At 44.7% G+C, this 18251-nt stretch overlaps 1 protein-coding gene and 1 non-coding gene across 2 annotated transcripts; both read left to right on the top strand.

Annotated features, from left to right (window-relative positions):
* Nucleotides 1-3995: 3995 nt before the first annotated feature.
* Nucleotides 3996-8251, top strand: RPL39 (ribosomal protein L39). The gene is made up of 3 exons (XM_066356136.1): nt 3996-4319; nt 6116-6219; nt 7995-8251. The coding sequence occupies exons 1-3, from the start codon at nt 4317-4319 to the stop codon at nt 8041-8043; spliced, it is 156 nt and encodes a 51-aa protein (XP_066212233.1). The 5' UTR covers nt 3996-4316; the 3' UTR covers nt 8044-8251.
* Nucleotides 7375-7503, top strand: LOC136386627 (small nucleolar RNA SNORA69). The gene has a single exon (XR_010747991.1). It is a non-coding gene; the product is annotated as a small nucleolar RNA SNORA69 (small nucleolar RNA).
* Nucleotides 8252-18251: the final 10000 nt, after the last annotated feature.

Genomic DNA, 18251 nt, shown 5'->3' with positions numbered 1-18251 from the left:
CACCACTACTCACCTTGCAAGGACGAGTTCAAATGTTACCTCTGCCTCTTAATTGTCAATCATCACCCCTTCAACGTTCTTGTAATAGTTTGTGTGTGTTTTTGTTTGTTTTTTTTTGTTTTTGTTTTTATAAATTTTTATTTTATTTATTCATTTTAGAAAGGAGAGAGAGAGGGAGAGAGAGAGAGAGAGACAGAGAGAAAGAAGGAGGAGGAGCAGGAAGCATCAACTCCCATATGTGCCTTGACCAGGCAAGCCCAGGGTTTTGAACCGGCGACCTCAGCATTTCCAGGTTGACGCTTTATCCACTGCGCCACCACAGGTCAGGCTGTGTGTGTTTTTTATGGTTCCTAGCACTATCTGCCCTGTTACAATACAAGGGAATGAACGCAATCATGGGTGCTCTTCACTGAGCTTGGTAGCTATTAATATCGGGTATATATCCTACCAGTGACTTGAAATCCTCACCACAGCACTATGAGTTAAGAAATATTATTTATCCCAATTTTACAGCAGATGAAACTGAAGCGCAGATGGGCTGCCCTGGCCGAACAGCTCAGTTGGTTGGAGCCTTGTCCCGATATGCAGAGGATGCCAGTTTAATCCCCGATCAGGACACATATAGGAACAGATCAGTGTTTCTCTCCCTTCCTCTCTCTCTAAAATAAAAAATAATAAAAGATAAAGACCTGAAGCACAGATGGGCTAAGTTATGTGTTCCATTGCCTAGTTAAAGTCACATAGCCAGTATGTTGCAGTGTCAGTCACACCCTAAATCTGAGGTAAATGAAAGCTATGATGATGATGATGCTAATTTAATCAATTAAGGGCTTATCTGCTGCAAATGAATGAACGAATACATAGATAGATAGATAGATAGATAGATAGATAGATAGATAGATAGATAGATATAGATGATAGAAAGAATAATCCAGGTTACAAAGTCTGAGGTCTCTCTCTTCAATTAAATGTAAAATTATCTGGATGAGGGTCTGAATTTTAAAACTGGATGGGATTAATGTAAGAAAACTTGCACTGTTAAAAACCGGTAACTGTGAAATTGGGTTCAAGCTTCCCATGGTTTCTGGAATCCCACTCTAATTCTAAGGCACCAGCATGCTCAAGGCAGAAACATGGAACCACATCTTGTTACTTTTATGTTTCAATGTCTCTTGATTTTATTTCTTCCTTTTTTATTTAGTAACTTTAGAGAGAGGAAGGGAGAGGGAAAAAGAGATAGAAACATCAATCTGTTCGGGTGTGTGCCCTGACCTGGGACTGAACCTGCAGCCTCTGTGCTTAGGGAAGCTCTAGCCAACAGAGCTAGCTTATCTGGACAGGGCTTGATTTTAGTTCTTCTTATTCAACATCGTGGGGACTGTCTTACTTTGGGCCACCATCATTTCTTGTCCAGACTATTTCCAAAACCTCCTATCTACTTTGTTCTACCATGTCACTATACTCCAATCCAAGAATTCATACCATTTTTGTGCTGTGGAACCCTTTGGCAATCTCATGAAGTGTAGAGATTTATTTTCGGAATGTTTTTAAAACAAAGTACATATGATTACAAAGAAAAACCAATTACACTGCAAAACAGCTCTCAAAATATTTCATTTATTTTACTTTATTTTATTTATTAAGTGAGAGGCAGGGAGGCAGAGACAGACTCCTGCATGCACCCGACTGGGAAACACCCAGCAAGCCCCCTACAGAGCGATGCTCTGCCCATCTGGGGCCGCTGCTCCATTGCTTGGCAACCGAGTTATTTTAGCACCTGAGGCGAGGCCATGGAGTCATCCTCAGAGCTTGGGGCCAATTTGCTCAACCAGTTCGAGCCCTGGCAGTAGGAGGAGTAGAGAAAGAGATAGAACAGAGAGAGAGACAGAGAGAGGAGGGGAAGGTGGAGGAGTGGAGAAGAAGATGGTGCCCTGACCCAGTAGCTTAGCGAGGCAGGCCAAGGGGGTCTATCATACAACCGGCGCCACCCACAGAGGGGCGCCAAATGGTCTCCAAGACAAGCAAGAAAAGTGTAGTAGAAGGGGAGGGGGGCACCAATAAAGTGTCGTGCCCTGGGCACCAGTTATGTTCACTACATCACTGCCCTGACCGGGAATTGAACCCAGACTTCCACACAGCAGGCCAACGCTCTACCACTGAGTCAACCAGCCAGGGTCAAAATATTTTCTAAATAAATGAGTATAGCAACACATGGGCTTCTTAACACAATTCTACTTGTGGTCCTAATAACTAGTGAAACTTCAAACAAGGGAGAGGGAGACATCTACATTGTAGGAGTCCAGAACGTGTCTCCCCAGAATGTGCCACCCTGGCATGTAGATTATTTTGAGCTGAAACAATAAAAGTCCAACAAACTAAAGAAAAGGCATTTTTTTAACCTCTTCCTTTACCTGCCTAAAGGAATTCAGATAGAAAAATCTGCTTGAAGGAAGGAGCGTAATATGATGTAAGTGTGGTCGATGGGGAAGAATATAGAAAGTCTGTTAGACTTCCCATGTTTCTGGTGGCCAGGCAAGAATTTATTTACCAAATGTTTATTCTTTTTCCCCTACCTGTGAGTTGCCTACTCTCCCTTTGAAGTCCCAGACTTGTCTCCTTCTCCTTAGTCCAGAATGTTATATGCCTCAATTGCATAATGAGTCCCTGAATCTTATAGCCTTACGAAACACCCTATAGGTAATTATGTAATAAGTTTGGTCATTTATCTCCTGTTAATATCTCATTTTAATTTGATTAGTCAAACCTAAAGAGTTTAGAAATATGGAGGAAAATTCTTTTTACACCCCCCCACAGCATCAACTTGAATGTGGTATGATCTGAGATTTCTATTGGTGAGCAAGACATTTGGTATTGCTAATTACCACTGCAGTTTGTTGCCTATATTTGTATATAAACTGCTACACTTCTGAGTTGAATGAAAACTAAGTGAACCATCCAAGTTCATGTATTCTGTGAATTCTAAACATGAACCCTTGTGGACCACAGGTTGAAAACTCTTACCTTACTCTATTGGTGCAAAACCACTGGAGGTGACTGCAAAGACATATAAAAACTTCTTTGTTTTCATTTTTAAAAACTTTGCTTAGCAGGCTTCTCTGTTTTTGAAAGTTCTTTCTTTATAAATAAGAAAAAGATGAAAATGGAAACAGTAACATCCAAATTGTTGCCATGACTTCCTGTATATTTTGCCAAAGGTGGACTACAATGTTAGTCTGGGCTTCTCAGCAAACAAGGAAACAGTTCTGTCCAGAACTTTCTAAGCTTAAAACCTTCATCGAAAACCTCTTGCCTACACTGCCTACAGTTCCTTGGCTGTCTCTAGGCTTATAGGGCCCACTCACCTGGTCCAGCCCCCGCTGGTATCTCCTGCTTCCTCTAAGAGCACTGTCCCTTCCTGTCCCACACCGCGTAGCCAGGTGGATACTACAGTTGACCCTCAACAACACGGGTTGGGGGTGTTTGGCCGACCCCCCACGCAGTAAAAAAAAAAACCCATGTGTAACTTCTGACTGCGCAAACACTCAGTCCCCCTTTGGTATCCGCAGGGCGGGGGTGGGAGGTTTGTTCCAGGACTCCGCCCTCATACCAAATCCACACATGATCAAGTCCCTTATATAAAACAGCGTAAAACAATGCACACAGTCCTAGGACAATGCAGGCGGCGGTCCTCCAGACCCGCACCCCAGGATTTCAAACCGTGGATCAAAAACACTATTTTGCTTGAACCCACGGATGTGATAACAGGGGAAACTTGAGAGCGGACTGTATATGGTTTGCAAAACATCCACGTAGAAGTGGGCGCACGCAGATCAAAACCGTATCGTTTAGAGCCAACTGTACTTCAAGCTGCGCAGAAACCGCGTTCCCACCCAGAACCTCCAGGGCCCAGCTTCCGCGCGCGCAAGCGGAAATCTCGCGCGCTCAGACCTGACGCCCCGCCCCCTTCCCTTGGAGTTAGGCCCACCCACTTAGCGCTTTCACCTCCCCGAAGGGCTTCTGTTTTGGTCTTGATAATGGCGGTCGTCCTTACCCACGAAGCAGGTGCCCCTGACACGCCGACGGGCTCGGAGGAACCCACTTACGGAAGACACGCAAAGCGAAGTCCATTTTGCTGGAAGGAGCCCGGTTTCCCACGGCGCCGCGGGAGCGTCTGAGAGGAGGGGCCCCCAGGAAGGGTGGGGACTGCTCGCGTCAGACCGAAGCCCCGCCCGCCAGTCCCACTAAACGCGTATTTCCGCCTGCTTCGTCCTTTTTCTCTCCGCCATCGTGGTGTGTGCGGTTGTTTCTTCCTCGCCATGGTAAGTCCATCCATTACCATCCGCGCGGGGGTGGCTTCCCGAGATCGGAGGTCTCCCGCAAGCTCGCACGCGGGGTGGGCGTCGCCAAGGTGCGGGGGTCTGTTTACGGGCTTTTTGCAGGGAAGATGAGTTTGGTCCCTGCTCCAGTTGGGCCTGGCGGGAAGCTAGTGAGCAAGCACTTGGGAAGGGGCGGCCTGCGCTGGCGCCACGAGGTGGGGGGGGGGCTGTGCTCCAGGCCGCGGCCCAGGTGGTCGTTGCCCTTTCCCTTTGCGCTTCTCCCGGGGCGAACTGAGGTCCTGGGACAGAGAAAGAGGTCGCGGGGGGGCACCCCAGAAATCGTGGCTCGACTGCGCAATGCCTGCGACGCGTACCTGGCATCGAGGATACGATGTGGGCTGCTGGTCTTCGCAAAGTGTTTTTTTTTTTGGGGGGGGGGATTTTTTTGTTTGGCGGCCAGGCGCCTACCACGTTCTGGGCTTCCAGGAGTTTTTTAGTTCTTTGTTCACTCGGTGGAAGCCACTTGAACAGGAGTGCTCTTATGTGAACCTATCTGCCCTTTGGGCATTCTTCGTAAAATGCTAACGGCGAACATTCACTGTTCGGGGTTTTTCCTGTGACAGTTCCCTGAGAAGTTAAACTTGTTTATAGGCTTCTACATATGGAGAGGACCAGTTATTTGTTTTTTTTAATAGTTTTAGTAGATGGTAGAAGTTTTAATTTACAACTACTACTGCGAGCGAGGAGATAGAGCATAGTCTTTGTCTTCTTTATAATGGCCTCTGTTACACAAGGGTGTCCTGGACCACACTGGCCAGACTTAGGCCACCATCCATACTGTTTCTCCAGATTGTCCTGTGGGTATGGGGGGTGTTGGTTGCAGTTGGGCTTAGATGACCGAGTTCTTCATGAAAGCCCCCCAAAATGCAAAGAGAAATGGGAAAAGTCACCCTTGGAAAAGTGCCACTTTAAATAATTAGAATTAATAAAAAAGATCAGTGGTTTGGGAATAAATACTGAATGTGGGGGGTATGGATGTCAATCTTAATTACTTTCTTGGTGACTCTTGGAGGTGAGTACTCCTGGTTTAAGAAGGGCACTGAGACCGACTTGCATGTGTTATATTTTGCAAGTGATAACATTGTTTGGTTTATTAAAAATTGTATTTCTTGAAAACAAAGTTTCCCAGTTCTAGCCATGCCGGATGTGGGCCTCCTAGGGTAGACGGGAAGATCCCCTCCCCTGGCCTCAGAAAGGATCTGGGTTGAATTTCAGCTCTGCACATTAGTACTCCTATGGAGGCAGATTCCGTACCTCCCTGACCCTGGTTTTGTTTTTTGTTTTTAAACGATGGGAATTATGGTATCTGCCTCCAAAGAACTTGCAAGGAACAAAACAAACGGCATGAGGAGTTGAGAGAGCTGTTTTCAGTATATGCTAGGCATTCAGATGTTTGTTGGATTGAGGGAGTTGATGACGTTGAATATAACTTCATATATGTTTATATTGTTTTTAGAAGTTAAATTTATTGGGGTGACACTGGCCCATAGGATCACATGGGTTTTAGGCGAACATCTCCCTGGCACATTACACATTGCATTGAGTGCCCCAACACCCTGTGACCACCTTCTGTCCCGTGTGTTTGGCCCTTCCTAGCCCCTCACCCCTTTCCTCTGTTAACCACCATACTTTTATTATGCGTCTCAGTTTTATATCCCACATATGAGTGAAATCAGAATTCTTTTTGACTTGAGCAAGCTATGGTATTACTGTCTAAATTGATTGCCTGTCCTTCCCAGTCTTCTCACAAGACTTTCAGGATCAAGAGGTTCCTGGCCAAAAAACAAAAGCAGAATCGGCCCATTCCCCAATGGATTCGGATGAAAACTGGTAATAAAATCAGGTAAGGGCACCACCCTCCAGTGTTTGTTATTTTGTTTTGAATGTAAGATTGCTTTGGGGGCATAAATATCCAATTAAAAGTTCTATGCAATCCAAGCTAGACCTAAAACTCCGGTCTCCTGCGTGCCTTCAGCCCCGCTGCTCTTGGGAGACCTGGTGGGCCTTGGGATGGGTGGTGAGGGGCAGAAAAATGAGCATGGAAATGATAAGATTTACTAAAGGGTTCACAGCCAGCGACATGTAAAAATTGCCACCCACTATAGCTCTATATGCCAGTTGTTTGCTACGTTTGATTTATTGGATACTAGACACTAGTCTTTATTATTTTTGCATATTAATATGTATAAGGGATGTTTCATTGTTACAGGTGCAACTAGAGTTTAAAGCACATGGTGTTGCCATCATACCATACTGAGAAAGGAGCGTTGAATCACTTGGTGAAGTGGTTTGTGTGACAGCTCAACCCTTCTACAAGTTTGATGGATTTCTGTTGAGAACGTCAGGCATCCATAGTAAAGCCCCCCTTTTATATACATATGTTTATCAACGGGAACATGAGTTTCTCTGTCTGGTGATGGTGGGACCTGCCTTTATAGATTTTTTAAGAAATGTATGTGACAGTCAGTGCCTAGCTCAATAGAAAGGTGCCTGCAGTTACTGATACTCCCCTCTTGCTCTGGATTCCTAGATCTGGGGAAGTATTTTGTATTTTATATTCAGCATTACATACTCTTGACCCAGAGAATTGGCACACTAGGATGATTTTTCTATTGACTCAGCTGTCTTCTAATTTTTATTTATTCACTTTTTTTTATTGAATTTATTGGGGTGACATTGGTTAACAAATTATACAGGTTTCAGGTGCCCAGTTCTACGACACTTAACTGTACATTGCTCTGTGTACTGAGTTGGGAGTACAGAGACCACAAGTCAAGTCTCCCTGTATCACCATGTCCTCCCACCACTCAACTTCTTTTTAAAGATTTTACTGATTTTACAGAGAGAGGACAGGTGGGTGGGGCAAGAAGCACCAGCTCCTAGCTGCCTCACTTTAGTTGTTCATCCATTGTCCTGTGTGCCAGCAACCTCAGCGTTCCAGATCAACGCCTCATCCTCTGCACCGCCACAGGCCAAGCCCAACTTTTCAAATGTATTGAAAGCAGGTTGCAATTACAGTGCTTCATTGTGTGGAAGTACTGCCATTTATCCTGCTGAAAGAAAACCATGTTTGTTTTTGATTTTGCCTTAAAGCAGGTAAAATCATGACAGACTAACATGGACAATTAGGTTTGCCAATCACTTGTTTTGGTTTTGAAGTGAGTGAGAATGTTTGTGTAAATTACGTAGAAGCCCGCGTGTGTGTGTCCCATTGTGTAGAAATGACTGTAAACTGATGTAGTTCAGAGAGAAGGGGGGTTCAAGTATACACGTCTCTGTCTTGGTCTGCTCCAGGTCAGTTGGATCAAAGTCGGTGAGTACCCACTTGGAGAGGGGTGAGCCTCTCCACTGCGCCCGTCCCAGTTAAGAACCAGTGTGTTTCCTACCCTGGAATCATTTTGAGAGGTAAAAAATTGATTTGACTAGTTCTTATACATCTAGCAAATCATTTTTTACTCTCCAAAAAGAGCTCCAAACTTGTAAAGGAAAGAAAAGTGGGACTGGGACCGTTTGCTTTTCAAGGATTTCATGGTACATAAAAGGCCAAGTTTGTGGTATATGAGAGCAATTCAGTTGAGATTAAGACTGCTTTGTAACTTGCGATTTCCTCCTCTGTAGGTACAACTCTAAGAGGAGGCACTGGAGGAGAACCAAACTGGGTCTGTAAGGAACCACACATGAGATGGCTCACATTTATGCTGTGTTCACATTGCCTACACCTCATAAATCACTGGAAAGAGCACTGCTGTCGGACACTTGGCTGTTTTAATTGGGAGATTGTTGGGGAAATGAGTGTTCTCTACGATAATTTTTTTTTTTTTTGCAATAGGATCTGGATCAGTAATAAATGTGAGACCTTTTAAACTGCTATTGTATTCTGGTTTGTGAGTATTCACTGACACCAATGTTCTCTGGCTACTAAGTACTTCAGTATTGCTAGTGTGAGTAAGGAACTGATTTTTATTTTTAGTTTTATTTCATTGTAATTAAATAGCTCCACATAGATGGTGAGTTTTTTATACCTTCAGTTATGGGAAGTGCATATATGTCATCCTCGTACCTGAGGGAAGCACATTCTTTTAATTTTTTTTATTGATTTTAGAAAAAGGAAGAAATGCGAAGTGTTAGCAGTAGTTGCTTCTTGTACGTGTCTTAACCCGGCAAGCCCAGAATTTCAAACCAGCGACCTCAGTATTCTGGGTCAACAACACTAACCACTGCACCACCACAGGTCAGACGCACATTCTTTTTAAAATAAATAGCTTCTTTATTTGCTCTTCCTTGGCACGAGTAGATATCCTCTCAATCAGATGGACAGACTGGTCTGCTGCCTGGTTTTATATGGCCTATAAACTAAATTTCTGCAATTTTAAATGGCAAAAATCCGAAAGAGTATTTTGGCACTTAGGAAATTAAGTTTACTGGATGTTTATGTGCTGGGCACTGTTCTAAGTACTGGGGATTGATCAGTTGGTAGTCAGATAATATCATATGGTAGATTAATAATAGGCCATTATACATGCCATAGCAAATGTCTGGAAAAGACAGGAAGCAACAAGTGTCCTCATTACCTCTGGAATTAGGATGAAACCAGCAAGTAAAGGAATTCTTTAAGTCTGAATCTCACAGTTCTTATATATATCTTCCTTGTTTAAATTGCTGGCATGTGGTTTCTCCTAATTCGAACTTGACTTACACTGTATGTAGTGGTACCTCTCAGCAGTTGTAAGGCTGTGGTGTCAGCAGACTGCAGGACCAGTTCAGAGAATTGAGTTGTCTGCTGTTAAGCCAGAAATAAAAAAGATCTAATCTTTTTATTTTCTTTTTCAATTACACCTAATACAACATTATGTTAGTTTTAGGTGTGCAACATAGTGATTACACATTTATACAATTAAGCAATGCACAGAATAAATCTAGTACCCATTCAACACCATACGTAGTTAGCGATATTATGGCTGCACCATACTTCCTGGGACTGTTCTGTAACTACCAATTTCTACTCAATCCCTTTACCGTTTTCACCCAACCCCATGTCCCATATGGCAACCATCAAAATGTTCTCTGTATTTGAGTTTATTTCTTAGATTCTACATATAAGTGAAATCACAGCATTTATCTTTGACTTCATCCAGCACAAACCCTCTAGGTCCATCCATGATGCTGCAGGTGACAAGATTTTTATTTATTTAATTATTTTGGATTTTTCCGAAGCCAGAAACAGGGAGGCAGTCAGACAGACTCCCACATGTGCCCGGCTGGGATCCACCCGGCACGCCCACCAGGGGGCGATGCTCTGTTGCAACCAGAGCCATCCCCAGCGCCTGGGCCAATCCCGCTCCAATGGAGCCTCAGCTGCGGGAGGGGAAGAGAGAGGGGGAAGGAGATGGGTGCTTCTGTGTGCCCTGGCCGGTAATCGAACCCGGGACTCCTGCACAACAGGGCCAAGATTTTTATTAATTTAAACTTCCAAGTCATTTCACTGTATTCATCACTTGATCCATTTGTCTATTGGTGGACACTTAGGTTGCCTCCCTGTCTTGGCTATTGTAAATAATGCTTCAGTGAACATGGATGTATATGTCTTTTCAAATTAGAGTTTTGGGTTTCTTCAGATAAAGACCCAGAAGTGTAATTGCTGGGTCCTTCGTGTCTTTTTTTTTTTTTTTTTTTTAATTTTTTTAGAGAGTTAGAGGGATAGATAGGGACAGACAGACAGGAATGGAGAGATAAGTATCATCAGTTTCTCGTTGCGACACCTTAGTTCATTAATTGCTTTCTCATGTGCCTTAACCGTGGGCCTTCAGCAGACTGAGTGACCCCTTGCTGGAGCCAGGGGCCTTGGGTCCAAGCTGGTGAGCTTTTGCTCAAACCAGATGAGCCTGCGCTCAAGCTGGCGACTCGGGGTCTCGAACCTGGGTCCTCTGCATCCCAGTCCAACGCTCTATCCACTGTGCTATCCCCTGGTCAGGCCCTTCGTGTCTTGTTATAGCCTTTGTTTAGTCTGGTATAGTGTTATCCCAGCTTTTTTTGTTGTTTCCATTTGCATGAAATATCTTTTTCCGTTCCTTAACTTTCAGTCTGTGTTTTGTTCCACAGTGGGTCTCCTGTAGACAGGACATGTAAAGGTCTTGTTTTCTTTTTTTATTTAGACAAAATTAATAAGGTGACATTGGTCAGAGCACATAATTTAGAGAAAACATCGCCACATCATCTGGACAGTCGATTATGCTGTATACCCATCACCCAAAGTCACATCATCTGTCACCCATATTTGTTTCTCTTTAAGCCCCTCCCCAAGGTCTTATTTTCTTAAGCATTTAGCGACCCTATGTCTTAATTGGAGCATTTCTTTTTTTGCATTCTTTTATTTTTTTTACAGAGACAGGGACAGACAGACAGGAACGTAGAGAGATCAGAAGCATCAAGCATCAGTTTTTAGTTGCAATACCTTAGTTCAGTGGTAGTCAACCTGGTTCCTACCGCCCACTAGTGGGTGTTCCAGCTTTCATGGTGGGCAGTAGCAGAGCAACCAAAGTACAAATAAAAAAATAGATTTAACTATTGTAAGTTTTATAAAGATTTATTCTGCCAAACTTGGCGAAAATCCGACATAAAGTACTTGGTAAGTAATAATTATATGCTGTAACTGCTTTATAAATTTTATAAAGTAAAGTTACTTCCCTACTTTTAAGTCACCATTACTGTGATACCGGTGGGCAGTTAGAAAATTTTACTAACAGACAAAAAAGTGGGCAAGAAGTAAAAAAGGTTGACTGCCCCTGCCTTAATTGTAAATTGATTGCTTTCTCATATGTGCCTTGATGGGGGGCTACAGGAGACTGAGGAACCCCTTGCTCCAGCCAGCGACCGTGGGTCCAAGCTGGTGAGCCTTGCTCACTCCAGATAAGCCCGTGCTCAAGCTGGTGACCTCAGGGTCTCGAACCTGAGTCCTCTGCATCCTAGTCTGACACTATCCACTTTGCCACCGCCTGGTTAGGCTTAATTGGAGCATTTCATACATTTGTATTTTAAGTATTGATAGGTACGTATTATCGTTTGGTTTATATTTTATCTTAAAGAGGACTCTTAACATAACTTTTGGGGGTAGGATGGGTGGAGCAGCATCAACTTGTAGTTGCTTCACTTTAGTTGTTCATTGATACTTCTCATGTGCTGGCCACCTTGGGGTGTCAAGCCTGGGACCTCAGCATTCCAGGTTGAGAATATCCACTGCATCACCCCCAGTCAGGCTAATACAACATTTCTTACTGGTTTGGTGCTAATGAACTCCTTTAGCTTCCCCCACCACCTGGACAGAGAAGGAGAGACAACGAGAAGCATCAATTCATAGTTGAGGCACTTCAGTAGTTTATTGATTGCTTCTCATGTTTGTTTATTTCTTTTTTATTTATTTATTTATTTTGTATTTTTCTGAAGCTGGAAACGGGGAGAGACAGACAGACTCCCACATGCGCCCGACCGGGATCCACCCGGCACGCCCACCAGGGGGCGATGCTCTGCCCCTCCGGGGTGTCGCTCTGTTGCGACCAGAGCCATCCTAGCACCTGGGGCAGAGGCCAAGGAGCCATCCCCAGCGCCTGGGCCATCTTTGCTCCAAAGGAGCCTCGCTGCAGGAGGGGAACAGAGACAGAGAGGAAGGAGGGGAGGGGGAGGGGTGGAGAAGCAGATGGGCGCTTCTCCTGTGTACCCTGGCCGGGAATCAAACCCGGGACTTCTGCACGCCAGGCCAAGGCTCTACCACTGAGCAAACCGGCCAGGGCCACTTCTCATGTTTCTTTTTTTTTTTTTAATTTTATCATTTTAGAGAGGAGAGGGAGAGACAGAGAGAGAGAAGGGGGGAAGGAGCTGGAAGCATCAACTCCCATATGTGCCTTGACCAGGCAAGCCCAGGGTTTCGAACTGGCGACCTCAGCATTTCCAGGTCGATGCTTTATCCACTGCGCCACCACAGGTCAGGCCCTCGTGTTTCTTGACTGCGGGGTGAGGTGCATGCCAGCCAGCCAGTGACCTTGGGGTTTCAAAGCTGGGCCATCGGTATCCCAGGTTGACACTGTCCACTGAGCCACCACCTGGTCAGGCCCTTGAATGTTTTCTTGTCTGAGAAAATAGCTTTGCTGGGTAAAGTCATCTTTGTTGTAGGGCCTTGGTTTCTATCACTTTGAATCTCATGCCAACTCCTGGCCTGCAGTTTCCATAGAGAAATCAACTGACAGTCATGGGAGTTTTCTTGTAGGTAACTGCTTTTCTCTTGCTACTTGTCTCTTTGTCTTGAACCTTTGCCATTTTAATTATGATGTGTCTTGGTGTGGGCCCCTTTGGTTTCATTTTTTTGGGGGGGACTCTGAACTTCTGGACTTACTTCCATCACTGGTTAGAGCAGTTTTCCATCAGTTCCGTGGGGCAGAGTCTGGGGGAGTCACCAGGGCGGGTGAACCATGCGGCTGTGGGCTCTGCCTGAGAGCTCAGTAGAGGAACATTGGCTTCTGCTGGGGCTTGGGCGCTTTAAGAGGAGCAGCCCGGCCTCAAGTCACAGTCCCAGCTGGTTTTCACAGCTAGAAGTTATGGGGACTTACCAACACTGGAACCCTGGGCTGGGCTGGGTTGGTGATGGGGGGGCTGTGAGGGTGATCAATGCCTGCATTTTTATTTGGAGACGGGGAGATGAGAAGCATCAACTTGTAGTCTTGGGGTTTCAAACTTGTCGTCGGCATCCCTGGTTGACAATTATCCACTGCGCCACCACCTGGTCAGGATGTAGATTCCCTGATTTTTAACCAGACCAACCTGTTCTGCATCTCTGCCTCCTACCAGTCTCCACATGGTTTCTGTATATCCTTAATTACAGGACTTCTGTTCAGCTAGACTTCAGGCACTTCTCGATGATGGTGGTTCTGTAGTTTCGTTGCAATTTTAATGTCGAGGACTTGAGTACAGCATTTACCTACTCGGCCATCTTGACTGGAAGCCTATTTTTGTTTTTAAAAGTTAATAAACATTTAAACAAATAAATACCTGAGCCTCACTATTCAGAAGAAGTTGGGACCTCCTCAGAGAAGCCCAGAGAAGTTGCAACAAGGCCGAGGTCACACCTATGACAAAGTGAGCTTTCTGCAGACCTTGAATAGGTAAGATTAGAATTGGAAGAGAGGCCTGACCTGTGGTGGCGCAGTGGATAAAGCATCGACCTGGAAATGCTGAGGTCGCCGGTTTGAAACCCTGGGCTTGCCTGGTCAAGGCACATATGGGAGTTGATGCTTCCTGCTCCTCCCCCCTTCTCTCTCTCTCTCTCTCTCTCTCTCTCTCTCTCTCTCTCTCTCTCTCCCTCTCTTCTTTCTAAAAAATGAATAATAAAAAAAAGAATTGGAAGAGAAAGTGGCATGGCCATCGGTGTTGATTATGTATAAGGGGTTTCTTTTGAGCCTGGGGTTTGGACACAGGTTCTGGATCCAGTAGCCTCTCACTACCTTGTAAAATTGCTAGTTGTTTCCTCATCTGTGCAGGACTAGATGCATGCTTCCTGAAGGGAGGAATGAGAATGTAGGATTTATATTTATAAGAAGTGCAGTATAAGATGTCAGCTTTTGCAAGATACAGAACCAACCCTGTGATGATTCCTTCGAGGGCCTACTGAGAAGCAGGCAGCAGCAGAGTGGCGGTCAAGAGTTGGCAGATTCAGCAATGGCTGGATAGCTCAGTTGGTTAGAGCATTGTCTGGAAGCGCAGAAGTTGCTCGTTTCATCACCAGTCAGGGCACATGCAGGAACAAATTGATGTTACTGACTCACTTTCTTTCCCTCCTTTCTCTCACTAAAATAAATTAAGGAAAAAGAAGTTGGCCTGACCAGGCGGTGGCGCAGTGAATAGAGCGTTGGACTGGGATGCAGAAGACCCAGGTTTGAGACACCAAGGTCGCCAGCTTGAGCCCAAGGTCACTGGCTCAAGCAAGGGTTTACTCGGTCTGCTGAAGGTCCGCGGTCAAGGCACATATGAGAAAGCAATCAATGAACAACTAAGGTGTCGCAACAAAAAACTGATAATTGATGCTTCTCATTTCTCTCCATTCCTGTCTGTCTCTCTAAAAAAAAAAAAGTTGGCAGATTCAAATCTTGTTCTTCACCATCCACCATCTGTGAGCCTCAGTGCCATCTCCCTCTGGGGCCAATGGGAGGGACTTCCCTCAGAGGGTTGGGAGGACTATTTCCCCGTGTTTAATATGTACCTTAATTTGGGGGCCTGAAATTTGAAAGAATATATATTACATAGTTATTAAACTTGTTTTATTCATCATAAAATTCATGAAAACTCCCATCCATTAGCTTGTCCTCATCAGTCTTCAACGAGTCAGTCTTAACAATGAGCGCAAAAACAAGCACGAAAAAGTGGAAAATGAAAGTAAAAAATTCTGCAACCACTCTATAAGACGCACCCAGTTTTTAGACACCAAATTTTTTCAGAAAAAGGTGTGTCTTATGCTTGAGGAAATATGGTAATACTCAAAAGCACCTGATTCAGTTCCTGACTAGGAGGAGTGAGCAGGGTGAGAATTTTGCTGTGGCTCCCACCCCAGCAGACATGTGCTACCTGCTGGATAAAGCTAAAATAAGACCGGGATCAAAGAGTGCTGCAGAGGGACAGCTCACCCTGGGAGGAGTCAGGCAGAGACAGTGCTCACTGATGCCTCCTTGGGCCCGCGGGTGTGAAGCTGTTCATGAGGCCACTGGCAGGAGCAGCAGGACAGGATGTGGCTCTCAGCCTGACCATGATGAAATTGTTATCTTGGTCAATTTGAATAATTTACATTCTAGAAGAGCTGATAATACAGGTGTTTTGGAGGTTTCATAAAGACAGATGCATATAATAGTATTAGTGAGGGAAATGATAGAAAAACAAAAAAGCAAACACTGGCAATATAGGCCAGGCCAGAGTTACATTCTAGAAGAAATGAAGAAAAAGGGAAAGTTTAAAAGCCAACACCCACCGTGGCTGGATAGCTCAGTTAGAGCATCATCCCAAAGCACAGAGATTGCCAGTTTGATCCCCAGTCAGGGCACATACAAGAACAGATTGATGTTTCTCTCCTTTCTCCAAAATCAATAAACATTTAAATAAATAAAAGTCAACACCCTTCTCCAATAAAACATCACTATTAATACTGAAATTAGCCTGACCAGGCGGTGGCACAGTAAATAAGAGTGTCAACCTGGGATGCTGAGGACCCAGGTTTGAAACCCCAAGGTTGCCAGCCTGAGCAGGGGCTCAACAGACTGAGCGTGGGGTTGCTGCTGCCTTGAGCGTGGGATCACAGACATGACCCCATTGTTGCTGGCTTGAGCCCAAAGATCACTGGCTTGAAGCTCAAGGTCACTGGCTTGAGCCAGGGGTCACTTGCTGTGCTGCAGCCCCGCAGTCAAGGCACATGAGAAAGCCATCAATGAACAACTAAGGTGCCGAAATGAAGAATTGATGCTTCTCATCTCTCCTTTTTTGCCTGTCTGCCCCTATCTGTCCCTCTCTCTGTTTCTGTCTCTGTTGCTTAAAAAAAAAAATAGTGGAATTATAAGCTATTTTAAAGTTCTATTGAATTATAATATACAGGAAAGTGTGTTTGTGGCCCTGGCCGGTTGCACAGTGGATAGAGCATTGGCCTGGCCTGTGGACATCCCAGGTTCAATCCCTGGTCAGGGCACACAGGAGGAGCGCCCATCTGCTTCTCTCCTCCTCCATCTTCCCCTTCTCCCTCTTCCCCTCCTGCAGCCAATGGTTCGAAGTTTTCAGCAACAACCTGGGCACTGACGATAGCTGGGTTGGTCCCAGGGTCAGCCTCAGGCATTAAAAACAGCTTGTATTTGGAGGTCAGCCACAGATGGGGGTTGCCAGGTGGAACCTGGTCAGGGCACTTGCAGGAGTCTCACTATCTCCCCTCCTCTCACTTAAAAAAAAAAAGTGCATTTGTATGTGTATAGCACGATAAATTCTCACAGGGTGAATCCAGTTTTGTCATTACCACCCAGATCAGGAGACAACATGATCAGTATCCCAGAGGCCCGTCCTTGGGACCCCTTCCAGTCAACATTGGCCCAAGTGTAACCACTGTCCTAACATCTACCAGCATACATTAGTCTCACCTGTTTTTGTACTTGACATAAATGGAATACTAAACTGAACTTTGGTGTCTTGCTTCTTTTGCTCATTCACCATCTCATCCCTGACCCTAGTTATTGTGTGCAGTTGTGCTTGATCCGTTTTCTTGCTGCATGGTGTTCCTGTGTGTGAATATACAATTTATTTTCCCATTTCACTGTTTACGGGCAATTATATAGTTTCCAGTTTGGGGCCTTGAGCTGCTGTGAACATCCTTGTATATATCCCTTGTCAAACATGTATGCATCTCACTACAGCTGATTTAGTTTTCATTTTTATATTTCTCAGGATGTATAAATGTTTTTATAATAAGAAAGCTAACCTGCCTGACCTTTGGTGGTGCAGTGGATAGAGCATCGACCTGGAATGCTGAGGTTGCTGGTTAGAAACCCTGGGCTTGCCTGGTCAAGGCACATGCAGGAAACAACTACTAGGAGTTGATGCTCCCTGTTCCCCCCAGCCCTCCCTTTCTCTAAAATCAATAAATAGCCTGAGCAGGCAGTGGCACAGTGGATAGAGTGTTGGACTGGGATGCGGAGGACCCAGGTTCGAGACCCCAAGGTCGCCATCTTGAGCGTGGGCTCATCTGGTTTGAGCAAAGCTCACCAGCTTGGACCCAAGGTCACTGGCTTGAGCAAGCGGTCACTCGGTCTGCTGAAGGCCCGCGGTCAAGGCACATATGAGAAAGCAATCAATGAACAACTAAGGTGTCGCCATGAAAAACTAAGGATTGATGCTTCTCATTTCTCTTCGTTCCTGTCTGTTTGTCTCTATCTATCCCTCTCTCTGACTCTCTCTGTCTCTATAAAAATAAATAAATAAATAAATAAATATAAAAATAAAATAAAATCAATAAATAAAATCTTTTTTAAAGAAAAGAGAAAGAAAAAATGAAAGAAAAAGAAAGGAAAGGGAGAAAAAGAAAAAAATGAAAGAAAAGAAAAAAAAAAGAAATAAGGAAAGAAAGCCTGACCAGGTGGCGGCACAGTGGATAGAGTGTTGGCCTGGGACGCTGAGGACCCAGGTTTGAAACCGAGGTCACTGGTTTGAGCCTGGAGTTATAGGTATGACCCCAAGGTCGCTGGCTTGAGCAAGGGGTCACTCACTCTTGTGTAGTGACCCCAGTCAAGGCACATATGAGAGCAATCAATGAACAACTAAGGTGCCGCAACAAATAATTGCTTCTCATCTCTCTCCCTTCCTGTCTGTCTGTCCCTATCTCTCTCAAAACAAAAACAAAGCTAGTTAAAATTTCTACAATAAGTATGTGTTTATAATCTTTTAAAAAATTTCTTCACTAACAGAGAGGTAGAGAAGAACAGAACAGGAAGGGAGAGAGAGAGGCATCACCTCACTGTTACACTTAGTCGTACATTCATTGATTGCTTCTCTTATGTCCTCTGACCAGGGATGGAACCACAACCTTGGTGCTTCAGGTTGGTGCTTTATCTAGTACATCACCTGGCCAGGGCCAAAAACATTGTCTCTTTAAAGAATAGGAAAATTAAACATAACTTTAATGTTAGAATAGAACCACTCACATATGCTGCTTTAAAAAAAAAAAAAAGTGGGGCCTGACCTGTGGTGGCACAGTGGATAAAGCGTCGATCTGGAAATGCTGAGGTCGCCGGTTCGAAACCCTGGGCTTGCCTGGTCAAGGCACATGTGGGAGTTGATGCTTCCTGCTCCTCCCCCTTCTCTCTCTCTCTC

Source organism: Saccopteryx leptura, chromosome X, assembly GCF_036850995.1.
Source record: "Saccopteryx leptura isolate mSacLep1 chromosome X, mSacLep1_pri_phased_curated, whole genome shotgun sequence".
NCBI classification, from domain to species: domain Eukaryota; kingdom Metazoa; phylum Chordata; class Mammalia; order Chiroptera; family Emballonuridae; genus Saccopteryx; species Saccopteryx leptura.
Note: the sequence above shows the minus strand (reverse complement) of the source record. Positions and strands in the feature narration are given on the sequence as shown.

Excerpts from the sequence above, each read along its gene's own strand:
- RPL39 (XM_066356136.1), top strand. Across the intron at positions 6,220-7,994 it reads AAAACTGGTAATAAAATCAG|GTACAACTCTAAGAGGAGGC; the intron begins GTAAGGGCACCA and ends CCTCCTCTGTAG.